This window comes from Pelodiscus sinensis, chromosome 6 (assembly GCF_049634645.1).
Source record: "Pelodiscus sinensis isolate JC-2024 chromosome 6, ASM4963464v1, whole genome shotgun sequence".
NCBI classification, from domain to species: Eukaryota; Metazoa; Chordata; order Testudines; family Trionychidae; genus Pelodiscus; species Pelodiscus sinensis.
The window spans coordinates 43,880,089-43,906,292 of NC_134716.1; the positions used below are offsets into that span (position 1 = coordinate 43,880,089).

At 50.0% G+C, this 26,204-nt stretch overlaps 1 protein-coding gene across 4 annotated transcripts in view; it reads right to left on the reverse strand.

The window, feature by feature from the left end:
- SLC35D2 (solute carrier family 35 member D2) overlaps window positions 1-25,345 on the reverse strand; it is a 56,620-nt gene extending 31,275 nt beyond the window's left edge. For 2 of the 4 annotated variants that reach the window (XM_006129362.3, XM_006129361.3), the window contains exons 1-3: window positions 23,105-23,441; window positions 11,841-11,874; window positions 4,539-4,625 (exon numbers count right to left, since the gene is read on the reverse strand). In XM_006129362.3, the coding sequence (XP_006129424.1) occupies window positions 4,539-4,625; window positions 11,841-11,874; window positions 23,105-23,322 (339 nt within the window). In that variant the 5' untranslated portion in view covers window positions 23,323-23,441. The other 2 variants (XM_025187892.2, XM_075931833.1) reach the window with 2 other exon arrangements.
- Window positions 25,346-26,204: the final 859 nt, after the last annotated feature.

A 26,204-nucleotide genomic window follows, 5' to 3' on the forward strand; every position in this document is an offset into this window, starting at 1 on the left:
CCAAATTCCAAAAACGATTCCCAATGCTTCATGTTCAATTTGCGCATAGTTAGTTTCAGCCGTGCTTAAGGTGCGTGAAGGTTTCTCCTCTCCTGAAGGCATAACATGTGACAAGACCGCTCCCACTCCATATGGGGAGGCATCACAAGCCAACTGTAAAGGTAAGGATGGATCAAAATCTGTCAGGACCTCTGTGTTTAGCAATGCACATTTAGCCTTGTTAAATGCAACATCACAGGCATCAGTCCACTTCCAGACCTTGTTCTGGCCAAGGAGCTGGTGAAGTGGTTTTAATAGTGTGGGTAGCTGTGAAATAAACCTTCCATAATAGTTCAATAGTCCTAGAAATGAGCGAAGTTGACTAACATTTTGAGGGGGTGGAGCCTCCACAATAGCCTTAACTTTTGAAGGGGACTTATGAAGACCAGTAGCATCAATGATGTGTCCCAAATATTAAACAGAGGGCTGAAAGAATGCACACTTATCTTTATGGATTTGTAGGCCATACTCTTCCAGTCTTTGTAGGGTAACCTCTATGTTTTTAAGGTGAGCCTCCTCGTTCCCACCCGTGACCAGGGTGTCGTCAAGATAGCACTGAACTCCTGGCAAGCCATACAAGATCTGGTCCATAGCTCTCTTGAACAAGGCTGGGGCAAAAGTTATTCCGAAGGGTAAGCAACAGTAACAATAAAGCCCTTTATGAGTCACAATAGTCAACAGCTCTTGGGATTCCTCATCAACTTGCATCTATAAATATGCTTGACTCAGATCAATCTTGCTGAACTTTTGTCCCCCAGCCAGGCCCGCAAAGATGTCATCGATGCGAGGAAGGGGGTATTGTTCTGCACATAAAACAGAGTTAACAGTGACCTTAAAATCCCCACAAATATGAATAGAACCATTCTTCAATATTGGAACTATTGGAGTTGCCCATGGACTACGGGTAACTGGTATTAGGACTCCATTTTTGACTAAGCGCTCCAGGTCTGGCTTCAACTTTTGGCCTGATAGCATATGGCACAGTTCTGGCCTTCATATATTTTGGTTGGCTACCAGGTTTAATGTTCAGTTTCATGATGATTCCCCTCATACTTCCCAGATCCTCTCTAAAAACAGCAGCATGTTTCTTTAATATATCAGTCAGACCTGTTTCTTCTTTAGTCATCCGGTGCACTTCTGCCCAGTCCAGTGGGATCTTCCTAAGCCATGATCTCCCCATTAAGGCTGGGTAATGGCCTTTCATCACAAACAGTGGTAATTCTGCAGTCTGTCCATTTAGTTCCACCTTAACATCAGTAGTGCCCAATAGGGGTACTGCTTCTCCTGTATATGTCTTCAGAATGATCTTTGTTGCCTTAATTGGAAGATGCTTCAACTTTTCCTTATACACCGTGTCTGAGACCAATGAAACTGCTGCACCAGTGTCCACTTCCATGCATACCGATTTGCCATCCAACAGTAGGGTTACCCAGTATTCATGGGAGCCCCCTTCCAAAGACAAAACATAGCATGGCACTTCTTCTTCAGACAGGGTATCACTTTGATCATCAGGCATCTGCTCGATGGTATGCAGATTTTCCTTTTTGTTCCGCCAGACCACGGGCTCTTTTTCTTTTGTTTGCAGGCACGCTCAATGTGTCCTTTTTTTCCACACTGTCGACACACTAGGTTCTTACACCAGCATTCTGATGCATGGTGACCTGGCTTACCACAGCAGTAACATTCCTGGCTCCCCACTGTTTTGTGAGTAGGTTCTTGGGACATTTTATGCACCCCAGGGGGTGCACTAAGGTATTGTGCCTCCTGTGTGGCCAGTTCCATAGAGACCGCAATATCAATGGCCTTCTGCAGGGTGAGCTGAGCTTCTGTTAACAGAAACCTCCGTATAGCTTCACTATGCAGGCCACACACTAACCTGTCACGTATGGCATCATTTAACATCTCCTTAAATTCACAGTGTTCAGCAAGCTTTTTCAAACTGGCTACAAATTGTACAATTGTTTCACTTTCTTTTTGGTCTCTGTTGTGGAACCTATCCCTTTCTGCAATTACCAGTGGTTTTGGAGCATAATGTGACCCCAGGATTTCCACAATGTCACTGTAAGATTTGGTCTCTGGCTTAACAGGGAGCAGCAAACTGTGTAGCAGAGAGTAGGTCTTAGCCCCTACAACACTCAAAAATATTGGCACTTTCTTCTCTTCTTTAATGTCATTTGCAATAACAAAAAGTTGAAAATGCTTAGTATATACTTGCCATTGCTCTAAAGTCTCCTCAAAAGGTCCCAGTGGCCCTGTAAGTGTAGCCATGGCTGCTGCACTCCCCCTGCTTTTTTCTTTTTCAGTCTCTGGACTCCTTGATCTTAGTTTCAGTTTGCACAGGGTAGCAGTCAGTTCTTACCCCCACCTTCTAGAACAGCCAAAAAGAGTTTGTTTTCTTACATTGACTTCTACTTCTTTTGTTGCTGGAGGCAGCACAGGTATCCCATCCTCGTCGCCACTTGTTATGTCGTGGGAAGTTTTACAGTACAGTATAGGAAGAAATCAGTGGAAATGCAGAGAGCTGGAGTAGTTGCAAGTGTCCATTTTATTGCATAGAACAGTATAACTAGAACAAGCTCAAACCAGCTGTGCTGACCCCAGTGACCTACTCAGTTACTATAACAACAAGATCTATAACTACAACCCAATATACAACAGCTGAGAGCAAAGATACACTGACCTATAGGAAAAGGACACTTCAACATTAAAAACATGCATCAAATATGCAACAAACATGTCAGCAGCAGCGTCACATAGTACAGGCAGTCCCCGACTTAAGCGGATCCGACTTATGTCGGATCCACACTTACGAACGGGGCTTTCTCGCCCCGGAGGTCGAGGTAGCGGATTGCTACCTGCGAGCTCCGGGGCGAGAAAGCCCCATTCGTAAGCTGCTCCGGTGCCCCTGGTCTGCTGGAGACCGTCTCCAGCAGACCAGGGGCACCGGGCGGGTTCCCGCGCTTCTGAGGCTTTGCCAGAGCAAAGCCTCAGAAGCGCGGGAACCGCCGCTGCTGCCGCTTGAGACCTGGTGCCTGTGGTCTGCTGGGGACGGTCCCCAGCAGACCACAGGCACTGGGACTGAAGCCGCAGCCGCAGGGGGGGAGGGGTCCCGCGCCTCTGAGACTTTGCTAGAGCAAAGCCTCAGAGGCGCGGCACTCCGCTGCCGCTGCTGCTCTGCTCCCCGTGTCCCTGGTCTCCTGGGGGCGGGGGGGCGCACGGATAGTGTGCCCCCACCCCCAGCAGACCAGGCTTTTGTTTTGGACCCTGAAGCAGAGCAGCTGGGGCGCTGCGGAATGGTCCTGCAGCACCCGCTCTGGGCACTACTGGACCAACCCGGCAGCACCCCAGCTGCTCTGCCCCAGGTCCTGATTCAGCCGCTGCAGGTCAGTTTCAGCAGTGGCTGAATCAGGACGCCTGGGGCAGAGCAGCTGGGGTGCTGCTGGGTTGGTCCAGTAGCGCCGAGGGGTGCTACTGGAGCAACCCAGCAGCACCCCAGTTGCTCAGCCCCAGGCGTCCCCAAGTCAGCCGCTGCTGAAACTGACCAGCGCTGACTACAGGAAGCCCGAGGCAGAGTTGCTCTGCCCCAGGCTTCCTGGAATCAGCGCTCATCAGTTTCAGCAGCAGCTGACTTGGGGAAGCTTGGGGTTCTTAAGTTGAATCTGACCGCCTGTTCTGACTTACATACAGATTCAACTTAAGAACCCCAAGCTTCCCCAAGTCAGCCGCTGCTGAAACTGACCGCCTGTTCTGACTTACATACAGTTTCAGCAGCGGCTGAATCTGGACGCCAGTTCCGACTTACATACAGATTCAACTTAAGAACAAACCTACAGTCCCTATCTTGTACGTAACCCGGGGACTGCCTGTATAAAAGTGGGACCCCAGGCTAGAGGCGATAGGGAGAAGAAGGTGTAGTCCTTGGAAGGGCCAGAAGGATGGCCCCGGTGACTGGGAAGGTGAAGATAATGAGAAATATGATAGGCTAACACCTAAGATTGTTCTAGATGGAATGGTGTAAGTATATGGTACGGAAATATGGATGGATATTCACTGTCTTATGAAACTGGGGTGTTTATGACTGTGCTAACTGTATTAATAAACTATATTTATAAATATACAAGAGTTTCTATAGTGTGTGTGTTGCAACTGTGAACATCAGGGTTCCCAATTATAGAATAATTGAATACTGGGCCTTATCCTGGGATAAAGGTGGGTAATTAGAAATTTAAACATAATCTTAGATCAGGCAACACAAACTACATAATCAAATTGCATAATTCTGTCTCTGTAAAATGCAAAATAATGTAATTTCACTAAAATAATCTACTGACAACAGATTGAGGCAAAAATAAAATTTGATGGAACATATGAAAAAATCAAAATGTTGATAATTTTCTGTTATACCTTCCTTCAAAAAAGTTGTTTGAAAAACCATAGTATGAAGATTATCGACAAGAGTAACATTTTCCTTCTTGTATCAAAATCCAGACATTTCTTACCTTCACAGGGATACTTCTGTTTAAGTCAGGGAAGTGAATAATCTTGCTTAATTTTGACACATACAGAATAATTATCGTGACTACCATCTAAAAAAGAAAAGCAAAACACAATGTAAGAACCAAATGCTATTTTAAACTTGCATATAAATTAACTGCTTGCAAGGCAAATTTATTATACATATGTGACAAATACTAGACTGCATGTTAATTGTTATTTTCAAAGGACAGCAACAGAGTACAAAGCAACAGCTACGATATTTTTCTTTCTTATAATCCTGTCATTTGAAACAATAATATGATATCCTTTACCGGCATGACAGCATGAGTACACCTTAAGATATTGTACACCTTATTGGCTCACTGGGTAACTTAGCCAATAAAAAAGATGATCAATGCTCCATGCTAGTCACACAAATTTCTTATTGCTTATGGATTCTCTCAACCAATCAGAATGCAGATGAATAAAAGACCACCCAGTGCTATAGCTTTTTTAATAATTTGAGAGAGGGGGCCGTGACTGGACCAGCATAGTAATCTATGTCAGAATGAGGAGAAAATGCCTGGAAACCCTATGGATCCTTAAGTTTTGAAGAAAACCTGGCTACATCTGCACTCCCCAGTTTTTTCTGATCTTTATTCTTTAACAGTGACATGGCTCCCTTAGGAGCCATGGCACCAATTGGACTTCAGCAGCACCTCTGCATTTCAACCTCCTCAAAGAGGGGAGTAGTTGTGGAGATCAGTGGCTGCACTATATACACAGTAGAAATTTGCACCTCACCAACTTTCCAGGGAAAATCTGCATGACAGAAAGGAGAACATTCCATGGAGAACAACAATTCCCTACTACCATTTCAAAGCTAAAAGAGCCCCAAAGGTGTGTATGGAGGTGTTCCCACAATGTCTGCTGGTGGAGGCAGAGCATGTCAATGCAGTCCCACTTTTCTCTTTCACATAACTGAGTTTTTCTGGCCATTTTGCTTCCCTCCATGTTCCTTCGCAGAGAGGAGCTTGTGGCCCACTATTTCCTTTTTGTTCTCAGCTCAGCGTCTTCTTATCCTCATTTAAAAATCATGCCTCTCCCTTAAATTGTTTAAATTAACAGCAAATGTATGGGGTTGCAAGGTAGTACCTCTAAAGGAGGGCTTGTCACACTTCTTTGGGAGTGGGCCATCCTTTATTGATTTTTACTGGCACCCAGCTCTCACCTGTGGCTCCACGTAGTTGCTTTGCATGCGGCAACAGCCACACCCCGGGCAATGGCTTTGACAGGCCGACTAAACCAGATTAGGGTAGCCGGTGGGTTGAAACCTTCGGTGAGTTAGGGACTTGCTCATCACAGCATGCGAAGACTGCTTCGATGGATCAGGTGGAGGAAATTCTTATGATTCAGTGGCTGAGAAGGCATTGCAGCAGCGCACTATGGAGTGCGTGGGGCATGTCAGATCATTTAAGATGACATGGCCATCCAATGCAGCTGAGGTAGTCTCCAGAAGTAACGATTTTTTCATGTCAATGGATTTCTACTTTTGAGGCCAAGAGAGTGGGATTATCTCTGTGCAAAGGCTTTCCCACTATAATATTTTTCACGCACAGGTTATGTTGTGCAAAGAAAAGAAGTTGGTAATGGGAGCATGGAACATCCATACGCTCATGGACAGTGAGGACACAGTAAGACCTCATCGGAGAACAGCCCTAGTCGCTAAAGAGCTTTCACGCTATGGTATTGATATCGCTGCCTTGAGTGAAACCAGGCTTGCTGAAGAAGGATTTCTCACTGAACTAGCTAGTGGTTATACCTTCTCTGGAAAGGGAAAGCACAGAATAAGGATAGGATCCATGGAGTCGGCCTGGCCGTCAAGACTAGTCTGATGAAACAACTTTCAGACCTCCCTGTCGGTATTAACGAGAGGCTCATGAAGCTACGCCTACTCCTTAGTCACAAGCGATATGCAATAGGCATCAGTGCATATGCCCCCACCATGAACAACACAAAGGAGACAATTGAGCAGTTTTACATCGACCTCAGTTCCTTTCTGTGCTCAGTGCCAGCCAAGTTGATCTTGTTGGGAGACTTCAACGCCTGAGTTGGCTGTGACCACAGTCAATGGGAGGGAGTGTTAGGCAAACGTGGCGTTGGCAAGATGAACAGCAATGGATTATTGCTGCTGAGCAAATGTGCAGGACATGACCTCCTCATTACGAACACAGTGTTCGGGATGGCAAACAAATACAAGACTATCTGGATGCATCCTAGATCGAAACAATGACACATGATAGATTATGTCATTGTTCGTCAGCATGACATTCAGGATGTCCTTATCACCAGAGCCATGCAAGGAGCAGAGTGCTGGACTGACCACAGGCTTCTCCACACCATTTTCAAAATACACATCACTCAGCATCACCCAAAGTACCCAAAGCTCATCCAAACAGCCTTTAACATTGCCAGACTCCAGCAGCCTTCTCATCTGCGCAAGTTCCAGTCAAGCCTTGATGAAAAGTTGACTGCCAACGGACCATTGATTGGAGGTCCAATTCAGAAGTGGAGCCAGTTTAGAGAAATGGTGATGGAGATGGCGAAGTCAGTGCTTGGTCACAAGAAATTCAATTATCGAGACTGGTTTGATGAGAACAACAGTATTATTGAGGACCTGGTTGCCAAGAAGAACAAGGCATTTATGGAGTGGCAAAATGACCCAGGCTCCATCTCTAAGAAAGACAGGTTTAAGTTCCTCCAGGCCCAGGCTCAGCAAGAAATCCGAAAAATCACGATTAGTGGTAGGAGAAGAAAGCTGAAGAAGTGCAACACTATGCTGACTTAAACAACCCAAGGGAGTTCTTCAGCTCCATCAAGTCAGTCTTTGGTCCTTCCAAGTCTGGCTTTGCCCCCTTATTGTCTGCAGACGGAGCCACGTTGATCAGGGATAAGGCTGGCATTAATAACGGATGGAAAGAATATTTCAGTCAGCTCCTGAATCATCCATCATCAGTCAGTCAGCCAGCACTGGAACAGATCCCTCAGAAGCCAACCATTGAAGACCTGAGAGATCCTCCATTTGTTGATGAAGTTAGAAAGTCCATCAGTCAGATGAGTTCCGGCAAGGTATCCGGCAAGGATGGAATTCCTGCAGAACTGTACAAGGCATTTAATGAGGAGTCACTTAAGGTTTTTCATAATGTCTTGACCAGTATTTGGGAAGAGGAAGAAATGCCATCTGACCTCCGTGATGCCATGATAGTTGCTCTGTACAAGAATAAGGGTGCAAGAGCTGACTGCGGGAACTACAGAGGTATCTCACAGCTTTCCGTTGCCGGGAAAATCTTCACCCGCATCATCCTGAACAGGCTAATTGCAACAGTTTCAGAAGTGAGTCTCCCCGAGTCACAATGTAGCTTCTGCCCTAATCGCAGTACTGTCGATATGCTCTTCATAATGAGACAGGTGCAAGAGAAGTGCCTTGAGCAGAATATGAACCGCTACTCTGTTTTCATTGATCTGACGAAGGCATTCGACACGGTTAACTGAGATACATTGTGGATCATCCTCAGGAAGCTGGGTTGCGCACCGAAGTTCTTCTCACTCATAAAGCTGTTTTACGATGACATGACAGGAGAGGTACTCTCGGATGGTGTGCCATCTGAGAAATTTAACATCTCCAATGGCATGAAGCAGGGCTGCGTATTCACCCCGGTGCTTTTTAACCTGTTCCTCACTCAAGTCCTCATGCATGCTGTCAGAGACCTAGATCTTGGTATTTACATCAGATACTATTTGGATGGTTCACTGTTTGATTTGAGACGCCTTACTGCAAAGACCAAGACACTGGAGAGGCTTATCACCGAAGCGCCGTTTGCTGATAACTGCGCCCTTATGGCACACCAAGAGAACCACCTGCAGACCATCATTGACAGGGTTCTCTGAAGCATTCAAACTTTTCGGTCTTGCAATTAGCCTCGGAAAGACAGAAGTCCTCTTCCCGCCTACACCAAACAGTGCTCCTCCACAGCCATGCATCACTATCGATAGCATATAACTGAAGGTAGTGGACAGCTTTAAGTACCTGGGCAGCACAATATCAAATGAATGATCTCTTGACAAAGAGATTACAGCAAGGATCCAGAAAGCCAGTCAGGCACTTGGGAGATTACGTATTAAAGTTCTCCAGCACAAAGATATTCACCTTTCAACTAAGCTCAAGGTATATAATGCCATGGTCCTCACCTCTCTCCTGTATGGCTGTGAAACATGGACCCTGTACCATAGGCACATTAAGCAGATGGAGCAGTTTCACATGCGCTCCCTATGATCAATCATGCGAGTACACTGGCAGGACCGAATTACTAACCAAGAAGTGCTTGATAGAGCTAGTTCCACAAGCATCGAAGCCAAGATCCTCCAGACCCAGCTTCGATGGTCTGGCCATGTTCTCCGCATGAACAAAAGCAGGATCCCGAGGCAGCTGTTCTACAGGGAGCTGGTACGTGGTAGTCGCAAACAGGGACATCCGAGGAAGGGGTATAAAGACAACCTGAAGAACAACTTGCAGTGGACAGGCCTTCAACCTCTACAGTTTCAACTAGCTGCTGCAGGCAGGACTAACTGGCATTCCCTTATGAGGAAAGCAGTGACAAATTTTGAAGACAACCTCTGCCAACACCTCGCAGCTGCACGTGAAAGACGACATAGAGCTGTGCTCTCTCCTGTCCTGACAACTGGCGGCCAATGCCAGGTAAGTCCAGCTAGTAGTTCTAAAACTTCAGGTCTGGCCCAGACTGCAAATGTGACAGGTTCAAAAACAATAAGACTCATATCTCAGAATAATTGCTTTAGCCTGGCAAACAATAGACTTTGGACTTTCTTTAAAGAAACACTGTGTAAAATCCAAAGTCTATTGTTTGCCAGGCTAAAGCAATTATTCTGAGATATGAGTCTTATTGTTTTTGAACCTGTCACATTTGCAGTCTGGGCCAGACCTGAAGATTTAGAACTACTAGCTGGACTTACCCGGCATTGCTCGGGAAACCGGAGGAACAAAATTTAGGAAATTTAGGAAAGGAGGGGACTTGATGGCTCCTGGCCCACACCTGACCCTATGAGAGCAGCGGGACCCTCCTCCCCCCAGGACCAAGCAGCCAGACCCCAGGAGAACAGTACACAGTCATGCGGCCAGGAGCAAGGGGACTTCTCTTTGCAAGGTTGGCTCAGGGATCCACCTGCCCTGCCTTGGCAAGCAAAAGCTCAGAGCTCACATCTAACCCTGATGGCTGGAACCAGACTCAGAAGAGCCCCACTCATAGTACGAACAGCAGCCGGCTGGCTTTACAACAGTGTAACGCATCGAGGGTTTAACCCGGCCCCTCCGCCCTGCGCTGAAGCAGGCACACGGATTCCTTCTGCTCGGATAAGCCCAGCGAGCTAAGCAGAAAGGCTGGCAGGCTTTGGTTTTGGTTTCTGGGGGAGGAGGGAGCGGGCAGGTGCGGAGCGACCCTGGGTGGAGGGGAGGTTACACACGAGAGGGGCGCTTCAGCTCACGTCTGGGGCTGCACGTGTAGGGCGGGTGCCCAAGCCATTGTGTACATGGGGGCACTGCATGATGGCGGGGGGGGGGGAGGAGAGGGTCGGTTATGTAACCTCGCGGGCAGGAGGAGGCCCTCAGCTCACGCCCAGGGCTGCAGATGCCGCGGGGGGCAGGGCGGGACCCCAATCGGGTCCCAAAGTACCGTAAAACCTTCTCCTGGATGAAAGGTTATCCCATGCGAAGTTTGGTTTCGGTAGCTCTAAGGGTCTATCTACACTTGCCCCCTAGTACGAACTAGGGAGGCTAATGTAGGCATTCGAAGTTGCAAATGAAGCCCGGGATTTAAATATCCCGGGCTTTATTTGCATCTTCCCATCCAGGCGCCATTTTTAAATCCCCTTAGTCAGGACTAACTGCCCGTGGCTACACGCGGCAGTCAAACGTTAACTCAAACTAAGTCCTTAGTTCAAATTACTTGTTACACCTCATTCCAGGAGGAGTAACAGGTAATTCGAACTAAGGCCTTAGTTCGAATTACCTTTTAACTGCCGCGTGTAGCCACAGGCAGTTAGTTCGGACTAAGGAGATTTAATAATGGAGCAAGGACGGTAAGATGCAAATAAAGCCTGGGATATTTAAATCCGGGGCTTCATTTGCAAGTTCGAATGCCTACATTAGCCTCCCTAGTTCGAACTAGGGGGCTAGTGTAGATATACCCTTATAGTGTCTTGGGGTATGACTATTCTACAGCACTAATTCAAACTAAGCTAATTCGAGTTAGTGCATCTAGACCTAAAAACTAATTTGAATTAGCGTTTTGCTAATTCGAACTAGCATGTCCACATTGTGTGGACCCTGAACCGAAGTTAAGGCTCGCCGGAACCAGTGCCGGCAGGGCATCAGGTTAGGACTTAGAGTGTGGAGCTGCTGCCTCAGGCTAGCCCAGGGCTGTGCTTAAAGGGACCCGACCTCCCAGGTTTCCCCCTCCCATCTTCTACCCTCTCCCTTCCCCTCTCCCACATCCTTTTCCCAGTCTCCCCAGAGGTTAATCCCCCCCCCCAGTTTTGTTAAATAAAGAGAGTTTCTATTTTTGAACACGTGTCCTTTATTTTTTACATCAGGAAGGGGGGCTAGGAAGGGGTAAGTGGAAGGAGGTGAGGGAGGAATGGGGCACGAGCCCCCGATGGGGAGGACTGGGGTGGCTCTGCAGGCTCCTTGGGGTGGAAGCTCTCCTGCAGGGCCTCCTGGATCCTGACAACCCCCCGATTGCCCCCCCCCCCCCCGGATGGCAGCCTGCGGCAAGTGCAGCCAGGCTGATGGCCGAGTGCTGTGATGTGCCGAGTGTGGGCACTCAGGGCACTCCAAGACAGGACTGCTTTGCTGTCCCTCATCGAGGTAAACAAGCAAGCGGGGAACCCTGAGAACTGTCTGTCCGGGATGGGGGTTGGGTCCCTATAACCACAGCCCTCGGCTAGCCTGAGGCAGCAGCTCCACACTCTAAGTCCTAACCTGATACCCTGCCGGCACTGGTTCCGGCAAGCCTTAACTTCGGTTCAGGGTCCACTCAATGTGGACATGCTATTTTGAATTAGCAAAACGCAAATTTGAATTAGTTTTGAGGTCTAGAAGCACTAACTCAAATTAGCTTAGTTCGAATTAGCTAATTCGAATTAAGTTAGTTCAAATTAGTGCTGTAGTGTAGACATACCCTATGAAAGCACTTAATTTCTTTATCTATCTTAATTAACTTCAATATACACAGCATTATTGTTGAACTTACCTGCCCAAGTCCAAGAACTATTGGAGATGGAAATCTGAAAAGAAAAGAAAACTATAAAAACATGTACAAAAAAAGTGTGAGGAAGCAATAGGGTTCCTGTTCCCTTAGACTAAATGATCAAAAATGAGCATCTAAACGCATATTAGATATCTACAAGAGCAGCTAAAGATATCTAAAAGTGCTTAGCAATCTGCAACTGCCACTGAAGTTCCAGGTAATCTTGCACTATTTTAGCCAAAGGCATTCCTCCCCCTCCTCTACCACCACAACCTCACCTCCACCAAAATGAAATATATCACTGGCAGTATAAATACTACAGGAACATACATAGAGAGACGGAGCAAGAGAGCTCAGGAGAGAAGACCTGAAAATCCCGTCTTATGACGGGCCAATTGGCTAGTTTTTGTATAATCATAAAGTCTCCATGAATCTTTTAAAATCCATATTAAATTAATTCTAAAAAAAAAAATTCAAGGCACTAATTCTGCCTGGGTATGCTAATGTTATGACATCAGATTAACAACAAATTGCTATAGAGTCTTATCCCATGGCAACGCAAGTTGGAATCTGTGGCCCCAAACTTGCTAAATGCTGAGTGCCTTCACTCAACTGTTTTTCTTTGCACACCTTAAAATGCAGCACATAAAAAAAATTATTTCACTCTAGTTCAATATACTTCAATTTGTGAGATATAATGATTCCTATAAATAGCTGAACTTTCATGTAAATAGGCACTAAATAGGGCTACGTGTACATAGCTGCCCTCTACTGCAAAAGCCTACACAAGAGCTGTTCTTCCTCATTTTTTCAGGAAGAATGGCTCTTGCGCAAGAGGGGGCTTTTTGCGCAAAAAGGCACTGTGTAGACAGTGCCTTTTTGCATAAAAACCTCTTGCGCAAAAACGGCTCCTAATTAATTATGCAAATGAAGCAAGGCAGTATGCTAATCCGTGCTTCATTTGCATTGGCTTTTGCGGAAGAGGGAAGCTGTGTAGACATAGCCTAAGGCTACGTCTACATTGGCAAGATTTTGCGCAAATACTTTTAATGCAAGAGTTTTTGCATTAGAGTATTTGTGCAAGAGAGCATCTATATTGGTCCAGGACTCATCGTAAGAGCGATGCGCTTTTGCGCAAAAGAGCGTCTACATTGGCGGGATGCTTTTGCGCAATAGCAGAAGCCCGGAACCATTTTGAAGAGGGCAAAAGGGCACCAGCCCTTTCCGGGGGTGGGGGCTGGTGCTCCTTTGAGACACGTGCTTAAAGGCATCTCCCCGGACAGCCGTTTCTCTCCTGCTGCGTGCTTTGGGACATCTTGCAGGGACTGACAGCCGTAGCAGTTCTATTTGTGGTTGCCCTCTGCCTTATTGGACATCACTGCGTTCTGCCTTTAGTGCCTTTGGCTGATTTTTTTCATCTCAGCTCATTTGTTGTGCCATGGAGCCAGGGGTGGCCTTGTGCCTGCTCTGGCCCCTTCTGGCCATTTTGGAGTGGCTGCAGCTGCTGCTCCAGGCTACTTCACTCTTCCTCCAGGACCTCGAGGCACAGGTCGTTCTGGACTCCCTCACCGGGGAGGCCATGGTGTCCCTGTGCCATCCCCACCCCACCGTGGAGAGGTCCTTGTGGAGACTGGGCACTGGTACCGACTGGTGGGATTGGCTGGTCCTGAGGCAATGGAACGACCAGCAATTGCTCCAGAACTTTCACATGCGAAAGCAGACGTTCCTGGAGCTGTGTGCCTGGCTTGCCCCTGCGCTCTAGAGAACCATCACCCATCCCAGTGGACAAGAGGGTCGCCATCACACTCTGGAAGCTGGCCACCCCAGACAGCTACCGATCGGTGACAAACCAGTTCGGGATGGGCAGATCGACTGTTGGTGCCGTCGTCATGCAGGTAAGTCCCAGGTGGAGAGGGGCGGGGGAAGGGTGCTGCACTCCATGCCCAGGGGCAGGCAAGACTCCAGGCTGGGTCTCCCAGGGATTTGGGATGGGAAGGAGATGTCAAGGGAGACAGAGGTGACCCTACTATGGGGCCTGGGAGAACATCTGCATCAGGGTCTCCCGGATGTGCACCCCATTGTGTTGCGCCTGGCGGATGGCAGCTGTGTGGGGCTGTTCGAAGGCCTGGCCCTCGTCTGCCATCCATGCCATGAGGAAGGCCTCCTCCTTCCGCTCTACGAGATTGTGGAGCACACAGTACGCGGCCACTACCTCGGGGACATTCTACTCACAGGTGAGCTACTGCTGGGAGGGGTGGCCCCTGCGACTGCCTCTGGGGGGGCGGACCTGGACATGGGGGCCAGGCCGCGTTGGGGCAGGCAGAACGGGGAGGTGGGCAGGAGGAGGAGGCATTGCGGGAGCAGGAGAGGCAGGAGGAGGAGGGGGCATTGAGGGAGCAGGAGGAGGAGGAGACACGGGCATTGCTATGGGAGGGATGGTGCGTGGATGGGGCACTGCCATGCCGTAGTGCACGGCATGCCCAAAGTGAGCGGTGAGGGTAGTGATGGCATCTGCCACTCGCTCACATTGGGCCTGGAAGCGGCCCCAGGCCTGCTGACACCACTCAACGTCCGCCTCCACGCGCCGGGTGATGGCCGCCTCAATGCGCTCAACGGCCTGCACATGCCACCGAAGCAGTTGGTCCTGCTGCTGGACCCGCTGGCTTGGGGCTTGGGTGGTTGGGGGTGCTGCTGCTGCTGCCGCAGGGCTGCAGAGTCCCCCGCTCCTGCTTGGTCCTGCTGCAGGGAACAGAGAAAAGGATAGGTCACTCATGCAGCCCGGCCACCGTCCCCGCACCCCATTCCCTCCAACCCTGAGGCCAGGTGACACCACGGTACTGTGGCTTGGGCCCACTCTTCCTGCCCCCCCCCCGTGTTGTATGTTTGCATACAGCACTGCCCCCGAGAAGGGTGTTCCTCCATGTATTGTAACCACCGGTCTGTGTCCTGGCCCCTTGAGGGGTGGGAGGGCGCGTGTGTTGTGTTAACCTGTGGAACTCCCTGCCAGGGGAGGCTGTAAGGCTTTGGGCTAATCAATGGTGTTTGACACGGACCAAGATGAATCCCCACACAGTGCCTGGGAGCACATCTGGCAGACGTCGTCTGGGCTCTCAGATCCCCATCACGTGGCTGTCTCCTGGACGGAACCAGGGGTGACTGGGGAGTGTACCATCCTTGGAGCGAAACTCAGGTGGCCCTAGGGCTGGCCCGAGCGCTTCCTCTCTCCCCCTCCTGCTATCCCTCACATACAGTAGCCCAGGGATGTATGTGGCTACAGTGGGGACTTCCCTCGGATGGCCAGCCAAGGCACCGGGAGCAGACGAGGGGCTCAGTGGGGGGCCACACTCACAGGGCTGTGACACTGCAGTTTTCCCACCAGCAGCTGGCTGTGCCTCATAGCGAGGCATGGAACAGTGTGCCGTTCTGTGTGCTGCACCTTTGCAGAGCTGTGGGCTGTGACCTGAGCCCCTGGGGCTCTGGCTGGTTCCAGCCGGCATCCACCCTTCCCCCCTGGTCCGGACGTGAGTGAGCAGCACGGTCCCAGGCATGCCCTGGAGCTGCCTGCCACGGCCACATGCCACTCAGTCACCAGGCTGCATGTGGCTGCACATGCTGCATACTGCTAATGCTACACAGCGTGCAGTTCACGCTGCCTAAGTGATGCTCCCTCCCTCTCCTGCCCCCCCGGGCGCCTGGCTCCCCCCAGCCCTTGTAAGCGCAAAGTGCAACACTCACCACTGGATCCTTCCCCGGCCTCCGAGGATGCACGGGAGAGTCAGGGCTGCTGGAGACGACCTCGAGCTGCAGGCTCACGCTGCTGCCCTGGTCCTCCTCCTCATCTGACCCGCTGGCTGGCTCGTCTTCCTCCCTCGCCTCGCTGGGCCTGGTGACGAAGGGGCACCTGCTCGTGTCCACGGGTACAGACGATCGGTGGGGTGCTGCCTGGCCCAGGATGCGGTGGAGCCACTGGTAGCGGGGGCAGCTGTTGGCTCCTGCCCCCTGGCCCGGACATAGCCCAGGCGCAGCTCTTTGACCTTTGCCCAGACCTGCTTGAGGGTCTGGACTGGATGTCCCTGGTGTGAGAGCGCCTGGGCCATGCAGTAGAAGATATCCGCATTGTGTCAACCAGTGCCCTGGGTGTTGTGGAGGGCCTCCTCTTCCGCCCACAGGTCCAGGAGGGCCTCGAGCTCCCCCGGGGGACCAGGACAGGGCTCTCCATTTCCTGCCCTTTGGGGCCTCCTGTGCTGTGGGGTGCGGGTGGCTGTTCCCCCCCGGAGCGGCCATCCTGGGCTGGTGATCTTGTGGCTGTTGGGGAAGGCAGCAGAGCCACGTGGCAGAGCTCTGGCAGAGGCGGCAGAAGGGCTTCTGCCTCGTGGCCTCTGCAGGCTACGTCTGCCTTTAAGGGGGCTCGGGTTACCAGGAAGTCGGGAGCTGCCTGCAGGAGCGTCCAAGCAGCCAGTAGGGCTTTTTTCTGATTAAACTGCTTTTGCGCCAAATGTCTTGGCTGCCTGTCTACACTGGCCTCTTGTGCAAAAACACTTGCGCAAGAGGGCTTATTCCTGAGCGGGAGCATCATAGTTGTTGCGCAAGAAGCACTGATTTCACACATTAAAATGTCAGTGTTCATGCGCAAGAACTCACGGCCAGGGTAGACACAGCCTAGGTGTTTAGGAAAAAGCTAATCTTTTGTATCTGATGGAACAGTAATTTTGCTGCTGAGCTGGAAACAATCTTCAGATCAGGAAATGCTCTTTATTATCTCCTGCAATCTCCCCTATCTAAGATGGAAAGATTTAATAACAGTAGTTGTGTCACCTTTGTGCTGCTGTTGGATTACAAAAGGATTACAACACAGAATCATATTCATCCCCTAAGCTTATTCACTGTTTTACTACTTTTTATACTTGTTTTATTACTTGAATTGGTCTTAATTCTGTATTTGATTTTGTTTTCTAATTAAGTCAATAGGATTCCATTGGCCACAGAGATCTGTGTTAATGAACTACGATGCAGGACATAAGCTGGGGTGGGGAACTTCAGGCTCCTTGCCTGGATCTGGCCCCAAGGATCTGAGCACCCGAGCAGCCTTCGACCCAAAAGAGGTTCCCCACCCCTGACATAGGCCTTCAGTGTGCCCTGAGGCACACTGTGAGCACACTTCTACCTACCTGTGAGCAGGTAGGTAGAAGAATAAACTTATGAGTAAGAATCTGCTTTGGAATTCAGGAGATCTGGATTCAAACTCCCTCTGTGAACTCAAACAAGTAACTTATATGGGAATTTTCAAGAGCCTATTTTTTGCCTGACAGTTTCAGGTGAGTTTTGACCAGCTATGGAGCTGGTTAACATTTCTGAAAAAAAAAATCATAAAATTTTGAAGGAAAAAAATCAATTAAAAACCCCTTATTTTTTACCACACTGCTTTCATTATTTGTACATATTGGAACTAAATCTGATCTAAAATTAAAGGGATTAACCACTCCCCCACCTGATCTTTGTAAGTGTCAGTTTCAGGAAGTTCTTGACCATTTTTCAGTCTCTTGCTATTGTCAAGCTACATGGAGTAGCTCATTACCGTGAGTGCTACCTCAGGTTACACCATCAAAAACAGAGCAGACACTCCAAAATGACGAAATGTTCTACAGTTAATTTTTACCAACCCAGTAGTGAACTGCTGAATCACTGTAACTGTTTTATCAAATAATCATAGACAGTCCCCTTTGGCTCTTCAGTCTATGTTGCCACATAGGCAAGCTGTAATTAGTGAAAAATGGTCACTTACACCAAAAAGCACGTAATGTTCAGGTTGCTTCCAGTCTCAAGAGACTGGCCACTTATCCTAGATCAACTGGTATCTTAGATTTCATCCCAAATCAACTCCTGTAGCCAATTCTGTAAGGGTGTGTCTACACCGCATAGTTATTTGAAATAAATGTGAGCATCTACACAGCAATTCCGTTATTTCAAAATAATTTCGAAATAACGGAAGGCTTAGTCCAACTTCTGTAAACCTCATTCCATGAGGAATAACGCCTATTCCAAAATAGCTATTTCAGATTAGGGCGTGTATAGACACAACAGCTTGAGTTATTGTGAAATAAAGAGCCTCCAGGAGATCCCACAGGTGCCCTGCTGGCCATTCGGTCCACACTCATCAGGACTCTATAGTTCCTCTTCCCCTGCAGCCCTTAAAGCTTCAGCCACAAGGGAAAAGTGCTTGTGGCAGGAAGCTGGCCTGTACAGCCTTCAGCCACACCACAGCTGCCACAGCATGTCATTGGGCTATCATGAATGACCCTCAAGCCCTGCACCACTCCCAAGGAGCACCACAAGAGGCCTATGCCATCCTGGTCTGGAGTGGAGATCCTGGCCCTCAAAGAGGTTTGGGGCAAGGAGGAAAACCTCCAGGATTTCCACACCAGACAGCGCAACACCACCATATACAGCCGCATAGCCAACAGCCTGGCCTCAAAGGGCCACATCCGGACCCAGGAGAAGGTCTGGATGAAAGTTAAGGAGCTCTGCCAGGCGTATGCCAGGGCGAAGAAGTGCAACTCCCGCTCCCAGACAGAACCCCACACCTGCCCCTATTATCAGGACCTGCACTGCATCCTAGGGAACGGTGAAGTCCCTTCCCCACCTCCGGTGGTCAATTCAGGGCAGGAGATGCTTATCATTGCCTGTCGTCGCCCACACGGGAGGGCAGAGCTGGTTGTGGGGAGGAAGATGAGGAGGAGACCCCTGACATGGCCAGCACTATCACCACATTGACCTTGGAGCCCTGGATGTGCCCAGGCATCCTCCAAGGCTGGTGAAGGAACATCAGGTGAGTGATCTTAGGTACCTGACACAGACAGGGTGAAGGTAGCAGATGGTGAAGGGCTGGAGCACACTCCATGTGCAGCCTTCTCAACCTGGGGATCGCACCGCAGTCTGTGCATGTGAATGCACATACAGTACCAGTCTGGGCCACACAGCCCCAGGAGATTGCACCAGAGCACCCCTGAGCTCTTGCTCACAGGTTTTGGGGAGGCCAGCCACACTTCTGACACCCATGTGGGACACCCACCACAAGCCACCACGAGAAAGAGGCTGGGGACATGGCCCCACACACATAGCACACGAGCATGCCTGCATGCTCACATACATCTCCCCCTCTATACCGTGACCCCCTCTCCTCCAGCAGTCAGGGAAACAAGTCCTCTCCCCTTGGGATGCCACTACTGCCAGACCCAGAGTGTGTGCGGCACCGAGACAAGCCCAGCCGACCCGAGGCCTCCTTCCCACCTGCAGAATCCTGGTGTGGCTGGCAACTTCCCATGTGTGCTTGACACTGGGATGTGGTGGTAATGAGCTTCCCCCACGCCGGGGACATCTGGGCCTCTGTAGGAAAGGGCCCATCATCCAGGCCACAGATGGCCTTGCTCCCAGTACATCACCTTCATCTGACCTGACAACTGTCGGTCTTGACTCAGAGATGAGGGCAAGGCTTCAGGGACAGTGTCTCCATGGATGACTGACCATCTCTCTTTTCTCCACAGCTGAATCAGCTAGGGGTGAGGAGGGGGGCGGGAGAGGGAGGGAGTTGCTGCATCAGGGCTGTACCATGTGCATGGCCGTACAGTCTCTCCTCACCGGCACAGAACCAGTTCCTTCTCCTGCTGCTGCTCCTGACCCAGTCCCACTTCCTAGTCCTGCCCCACCTCCTATGCCTGACCCTGTTCCACCCCACTTCCTGCTTCTCCATCTAGCCTTCCCCCCCCTTGTGGTCACTAAGGTCCCTGCACATGAGGTGGTGAAACCAACTGAGCTCGGCTCCTACCCCCAGCGCTTAGCCTTTCCTCCCCCATTCCTCTCTCATCGCCCCCATCTCCTCTCCCAAGTGCTTTCCCCAGTCCCTCCCTAATTACTGTGACCCCAAATAAAAACCACACAGAGTTTATTGTTTCCAAACAATCAATGTCTCTTTTATTGTCTTTGCAGGGAAGGGAGGAAAGGGGTGGGGATATTTTGGAGGAAAAGCAGAGAGGGGCAAGGCACAGGCTCCTAGTATGAGGCCCCAGGGAGTATGTCAACCGGATGGCAGATGTGTGCACCTCCCTAAAGGCCCTGAGAGCCAGGCACACAGCTCCAGAAGGGTCCTTTCGCATGCAGAAATTCTGGAGCCACTGCTGATCGTCCTACTGCTCCATGATGAGCCAGTCCCACCAATCAGAACAGCTGTCCAGACCCCAGAAGTGGTGGTGCACGGTGGGATGCAGCTAGAAGAGCTGTGCTCCCAGACAGATGATAAGGGTCTCCCTCAATCAGCTAGGAGTTGTGTTCCTGAAGGGCCAGGAGGGGAGCCTGCAGAAACTGCTGCAAGACAGATGAGGAATGTTGACTGCCTAGAGGCAGCTCCGGCTCCATGGCTGGAGTGCAGAGGTGTCCGGAAGGGCACCACAGCAGTCAGAGCAAAGGCTTTGCTGTCCCTCAAGGAGGTAGGCAAAAGTGAAGAACCTGAAAAACAGCTGTATGGGGATAGCCTCACGCAGCAGTTCCTGGAAGTAGCTGCATCCTGATGCCCTGCCTGAAGTGGTTCCGGGTGACTTTAAATATGATTCAGTGTCCAATCAGTGTGGACGTTCTATTTCAAAATAGCTATTTTTGGTGTGTAGATGCGCTATTTCGAAATAAGCTATTTCAGAATATTTCTTCCAAAACTGTTTATTTTAAAATAAGCATGCGGTGTAGACATACTCTAATAGACTAACTAAAAGATTATTAAAAAAAGGAAACAAGAATTATTTACACGCTAAAATAAACAAGCATATAACACAAATAAGTTGCAGTCTAAACCCTAAGAATGACAGAGTTCATTGCAAAGGTCTATCAAGGCTGTTCCTCGCTCTGGCATGACAAATGCAGAAGTATGGGGCCTGCAAGAGCACTCCAAATCCTTGCCTCTACAGGCTTTGGTACAAAAACTCCCCCCCGTACACAAAGCCCTAATACCCAGATTTTGGGGGACTGCTGCCACCATGAAATGCTTTGAACTCCAAAATAAAACAAACGGATAGACATTTGAAACCAACCCAAAGGATATCCCAAGCTCTTTTTTCAAGAATCAACCAATACCAGTTAATCAGAAAAAAAGGAACAATCTTTTATTATGAAAACAAAACTACAGTTGCAAACGTAGTAAATTGGCTAGATGAAAAGAGACACCATTGATACAGATACTCAGGGAAAGCCCTTGGGCTGAAGACTTTGGGTATGTCTAGACTGCGGGGTTTTCAGAAAAACAGCAGTATTTCCAAAAAGACTTCACTTATGTCCACATGTTCTTTTGAAAGAAAATCAAAAGAACAGAGGGGTTTTTCTGACATTGGTAAACCTCATTGAACAAGGAAGAACGCCTTTTTCAAAAGAGCTCTTTCAGAAAGAAGAGGAAAGAGGAAAAAAGCACAGATGCTCTGGTGGCCACTCCATCTATAGTAATCATGGCTTAAATGCCAGATAGTGTCTTTCCAAAAAGCAGATCGTTTTTTCGATGTGCTTTGGCAGTGTGGGCACTCACTTTCAGAAGTTTTTTTCAGAATATCTCTTCTCAATCCTGCAGTCTAGACATACTCTTAGTTACAAAGAGAAAAAAACGTTTACCTGTAGGCTTCTGAATATTGTAATTCTTTGCATAGACTATCAGAACACTTCCTCCTTTAAAGCACTGGTGTAGTTTTGCTTTCACTTTTGAAACAATGGCGAGGAGTCCTATGGCACCTTATAGACCCGTGGTCCCCAACACGGTGCCCGCGGGCGCCATGGCGCCCGCGGGGGCATTTCAATGCACCCGCCAGGTGCTCGGGGCTGGCCTGGCCCCGGGCACATGGCGCACCGGCGCTTGCGGGGAGAGCGCGCTTGGCGGGGGGAGCGCCGGGCGCGCGGCACTCGGCGGCGGGGGGGAGCGCCGGCCCCGGGCACGTGGCGCTCGGCTGGGGGAGCGCCGGCCCCGGGCGCGCGGCACTCGGCGGGAGGGGGGGGGAGCGCCGGCCCCGGGCGCCCGGCACTTGGCGGGAGGGGGGGGAGCGCCGGCTCCGGGCGCTCGGCATTCAGCGGGGGGGAGGGGGAGCGCCAGCTCCGGGCGTGCGGCCCTTGGAGGGGGCCCCGCCCCCGGGCACGCAGCTATGGGGGGGCCCCGCCCCCGGGCACGCAGCTATGGGGGGGCCCCGCCCCCTGGCGCCCGGCGGGGAAACAGCCACGCCCCCTAGCGCCTGACAACCTAAAAAGGTTGGGGACCACTGTTATAGACTAACTGAAGTGTTGGAGCATAAGCTTTTGTGGGCAAAGACCCACTTCGTCAGATGCATGACTAACAGGACTACCCCTCTGATACTTTTGAAAGAAGATATTCAAATTTGGGTGTATAACTTCCATATCTTCTTCCGATTGCTTTTTCAAAAGAGGATCTTTCCAAAAAGAAAGTAGTCTAGACACGGTTCTTTCAACAACAACAAAAACCTTTTCGAAAGAACCGTTCCTCTTTAAAAAATGAGGTTTACAAACTACCTGTTTCAGGACCGCTTGGGTCCCGACAGTGCAGTACAGGACCAGGGAGGTACCACTTGTACTGCATTTTGCTAGCTGGTTGCCTTTACCCTCCACCTCAGATGTGGCTCCGTTATTTCATTAAGGATCCTTATGTATGCTTCAGGATCCTTCAGGATGAAAGGTGACCATAGAAAGTACTGGCATGTGGTTAGAACTCTGCAAAATCATGGCTCTCTGCTTTATATCCACGGATACCTGCAGCTGGTTTTTGTGGATATGGACATGGATACAAATGTTGTAGGGAGAACCCTGCAAACCTGCAGATATCTGTGGGCGTCCACACCGATATCCACAGCTCACTTTTGTGGCTATAAATTCGGATACACGAGCTGTACCCTGGCAGGGCTCTACCAACGGTACATGCTCCACAGCAAATTACCCAGTGACTCAGCCCACCCTGAGACGAGGAAACGGAATAGCTAACTCCCTCACTACCTCTATCGCGGCGCAACTTTACCCTCCCGGCTAAGTTATTTCCACACCCAAGGATTTGCAGACAAGACCGAGAACGCTTGTGGGTGGATCGCGGATGAAATCGGATTGCTCCCCCCCCCCCCCTCCGCCCCCCGTCCACTCTGGAGGGTTGGGGGGCAGCATCAATGCTCTTTCCCCAGCTCACAGGTCGCGCGGGCGAGGAGGGAGCCGGGCAGAGGGGGCTGAGCCCTGTCCCCTCGGCTCACCTGTAAGTGGTCAGCACGCTCTTGTTCACCAGGACGATCAGGAAAGAGCAGGTTCCATAGAAGAGGGCGGAAAGCAGCCGGGCTAGTGGCGGATGGGAGGCAGCAGCCGGCTCCTCCTCGGCCTGCTGAGCGCTCATCGTCTCCCGGTCCATGCTCGGAGCATGCGGCGAACAACACGGCCAAGCCTCTGGACAGCGGTGACCCGAGTCGCTACACATGCCCGCAGCCGGGGGGGAAGAGTCCCACAGCACAGAGCAAGTTGAACAGGTCTAGCTCCTCCCTCCTGATAGCGAAGGCAGCCAAACAGGAAGAGATCGCGGCCAGCCCGACCCCTCCCTCGGCATCCCTACCTTTGTGTGGACAAGTCGGAGGCGTGTGCCTGGGGCAGGAATGCGGCCGCCGCTCCTCCAGGAGCGCTATTGGATCCAAGCCAGGCAAAGTGCCCTGGCCCAGGCTGAGCCCCAGAGTGGAGGGGCCAAGCAGCGGGACGGTGGGTTGGCAGGGGGTGAAAACAGCAGCGCCCGCTGTTGGAAAGGCCTGGGAACATCAGCACTCTTCAGTCCTGGCTACGGGGCTGGAAGAGATCCCAGCTGATTGTGCGGCGGGAGGAGGAAACCAATAAGGTGGGTTGCTTTGCCTGCAGAATGTGTTCCTCTTGCAAACATACAAATTCGCTCGTGCGGTTGTGGGAGATGTACATCAAGGTGCTGTGTAAGCACGGGGCTTTGGATGTGGTTTTTAACCTCCCCAAGCTTGGAAAAGGTCATTCGAGTCTGCAGTTTAGTGATTATGTTTATCTATATCACTTGCTTCCATAACAAAAGAACTAGACATGGGCACATCAAATTAATAGGTAGCAGGTTTAAAACAAACAAAGTATTTCTTCACACAACCCACAGTCATCCTGTGGCGTTTCTTGGTAACTATAAATGCCTTAATACAGTGGCTCCCAACCTTTTTGAGCATACGGACCCCTTTTCAATCTATTAAAATGTCACGGACTCCCCAAACGATCCATTTTTGCTAGCCCAATTAAACCCTTCCTGCCAGTCTAACAGCTTTTGAATGGTTAGAGCGGGGTGACATTAAAAAAAGAGGGGGAAATGGTAAAAAGTGTCTGACCCATTTATAAGCCAACTCCAGAGGACAGTTGCAACTTGTCAGCTTCAGCATGGGCTGAGGGATGGGCAGACTGCAGGGCCTGGAGCTTCTCAGGTCCCATTGGCTGCTGTTCACCTGTGCTGCTTCCTCAGCTCCTGTCCCATCTGTCCCCTGACCATCCACAGAATGAGGGGGCTCTCGTTGCCAAAGGGAGCTCTGGAGCTGCCAGCTCCACAAGAGTGAAATTTCAAGTGGGTATGGGACAAGGGTGGAACTTCAGGAGCAAGGGGGGTGGCAGCCATGTGCACCACAATGCAGCTTGCTTTTGATCCCATTCCCCAGAAGCAAAGGGAGTGTGGGGAAAGTGCTTGTGTGCCATGCATGCCTCTCCTGTCTTGCTGGTGTGTGAGAGGCATGCATGAGATGCAAGCACTTTCCCCTCACTCCCTTAGCATCCAGGGCACGGGATCTAAAGCAAGCTGCTTCGTGATGAGGTGGGGAAGAAGAAAAGGAAAAGAAAAATAGGGATCGGGCCCAGATATTTTATAAACTTTCTGCAGACCCCCTGCAGTGTCCTCATGGATGGTCTGGGGTCCACAGACCACAGGTTGGGAACTTCTGCCCTAATAGAAGCACGTTGCTATCAGCAGTACCACAAAGACAAAATCACAATACCACATTAAAAAATAAATTGTTATAAGGTCATGTCATGTATACATATACATACTATACATATATTCCCATATACACTACAAATATATACACTACATCCATACTAATTATTTAAAAGTGCTTCTAAATCTATCAAAAACTACATTCCTCAGTTATGGTCCCAGGTCCACCATAAAGAACTAAACACAATTGGCAAATAAAAGCTGTCCTTTGGTAGCACGAGGGAACGTGCAAACTAAGAAACAAATGGGGCATAAATTTGTAAATGCTAAAATAAGGTGTCCACAGGGTCACCTTCAGTACATGCACTATGCTTTTCCAGAACAATGGGTAAGCATCCTCCTCACCCCCTTACCTCCCGCTCTTGGGGAAGAGTGCTGAGGTTTTCCTTTCTATGTTCACCATGTTGTTTCCTTTGTCCTCCATCTTGTTTTCTCTCCCTCTAAAATGGCAGCCAGTACCTTGGTCACCATCTCCTATCAGGAGGAAAACAGTGGCAGGGAAAATTAGGCATGTGACTCTAGTCTGCCCAGCAACAGACACGTGACTTTAATCAGCCCAGCAACCAGAGAGTTTTTAGGGGGTGCTCACCCGTCCCTCAGGGCTCTCTGTGTGCATATCATCAGCACAACCCAGCAGTGCTAGGATGACAGCTAGCAGGCTGTTTGGCCTTGTAGGCCATCTGCAGCAGAAGCCAACTCTCTCTCTCCAGATGTGCACACATCAGCATAGCTCAGTGATGCTAGGGCGTCAGTGGCAACTGTTTGGCCTAGTTGACCAGTGAGACAGAGAAGCCAGCCATCAGTGCTAGTGGCAGCCAGGCAGGCTGTTTGACTTTGTAGACCGCTTGGGTAAAAGATAGATAATGAAATGACCGGTAGCACAGGGCTTGGTTTATTAGTATAGGATTGTAGTGGGGGTGGCAAAGCCACCCACTACCCTCTGGGAGCCATTTTAGGCACAGCCTAGCCCCTCCCTATCACCTGACCAGAAGTCAGTGGGAAGGGTTAGGACTAGAAAGAGCCAGGCTGAGAGTGGGAGGTAGAGGTCTGTCCAGAGTGCTCTGCCACAGAGACTTGGTTAGACCTGCTAACCAGCCTATGGAGGCCTATGCTGGGCTCTGGGCCTGCAGGGAAGGATCTGACTGAACCCAAGGACCTGCTGGAGCCCTGATGCCTGCCTGTATCCTGGGGCTATGTCTACATTGACAAGAGTTTTTCACTAAAGTATTTGTGCAAGAGAGCATCTACACTGGCATGTGCTTTTGTGCAAAAGCATCCGTGCCAGTGTAGATGCTCTCTTGTGCAAGAAAGCTCTGATGGCCATT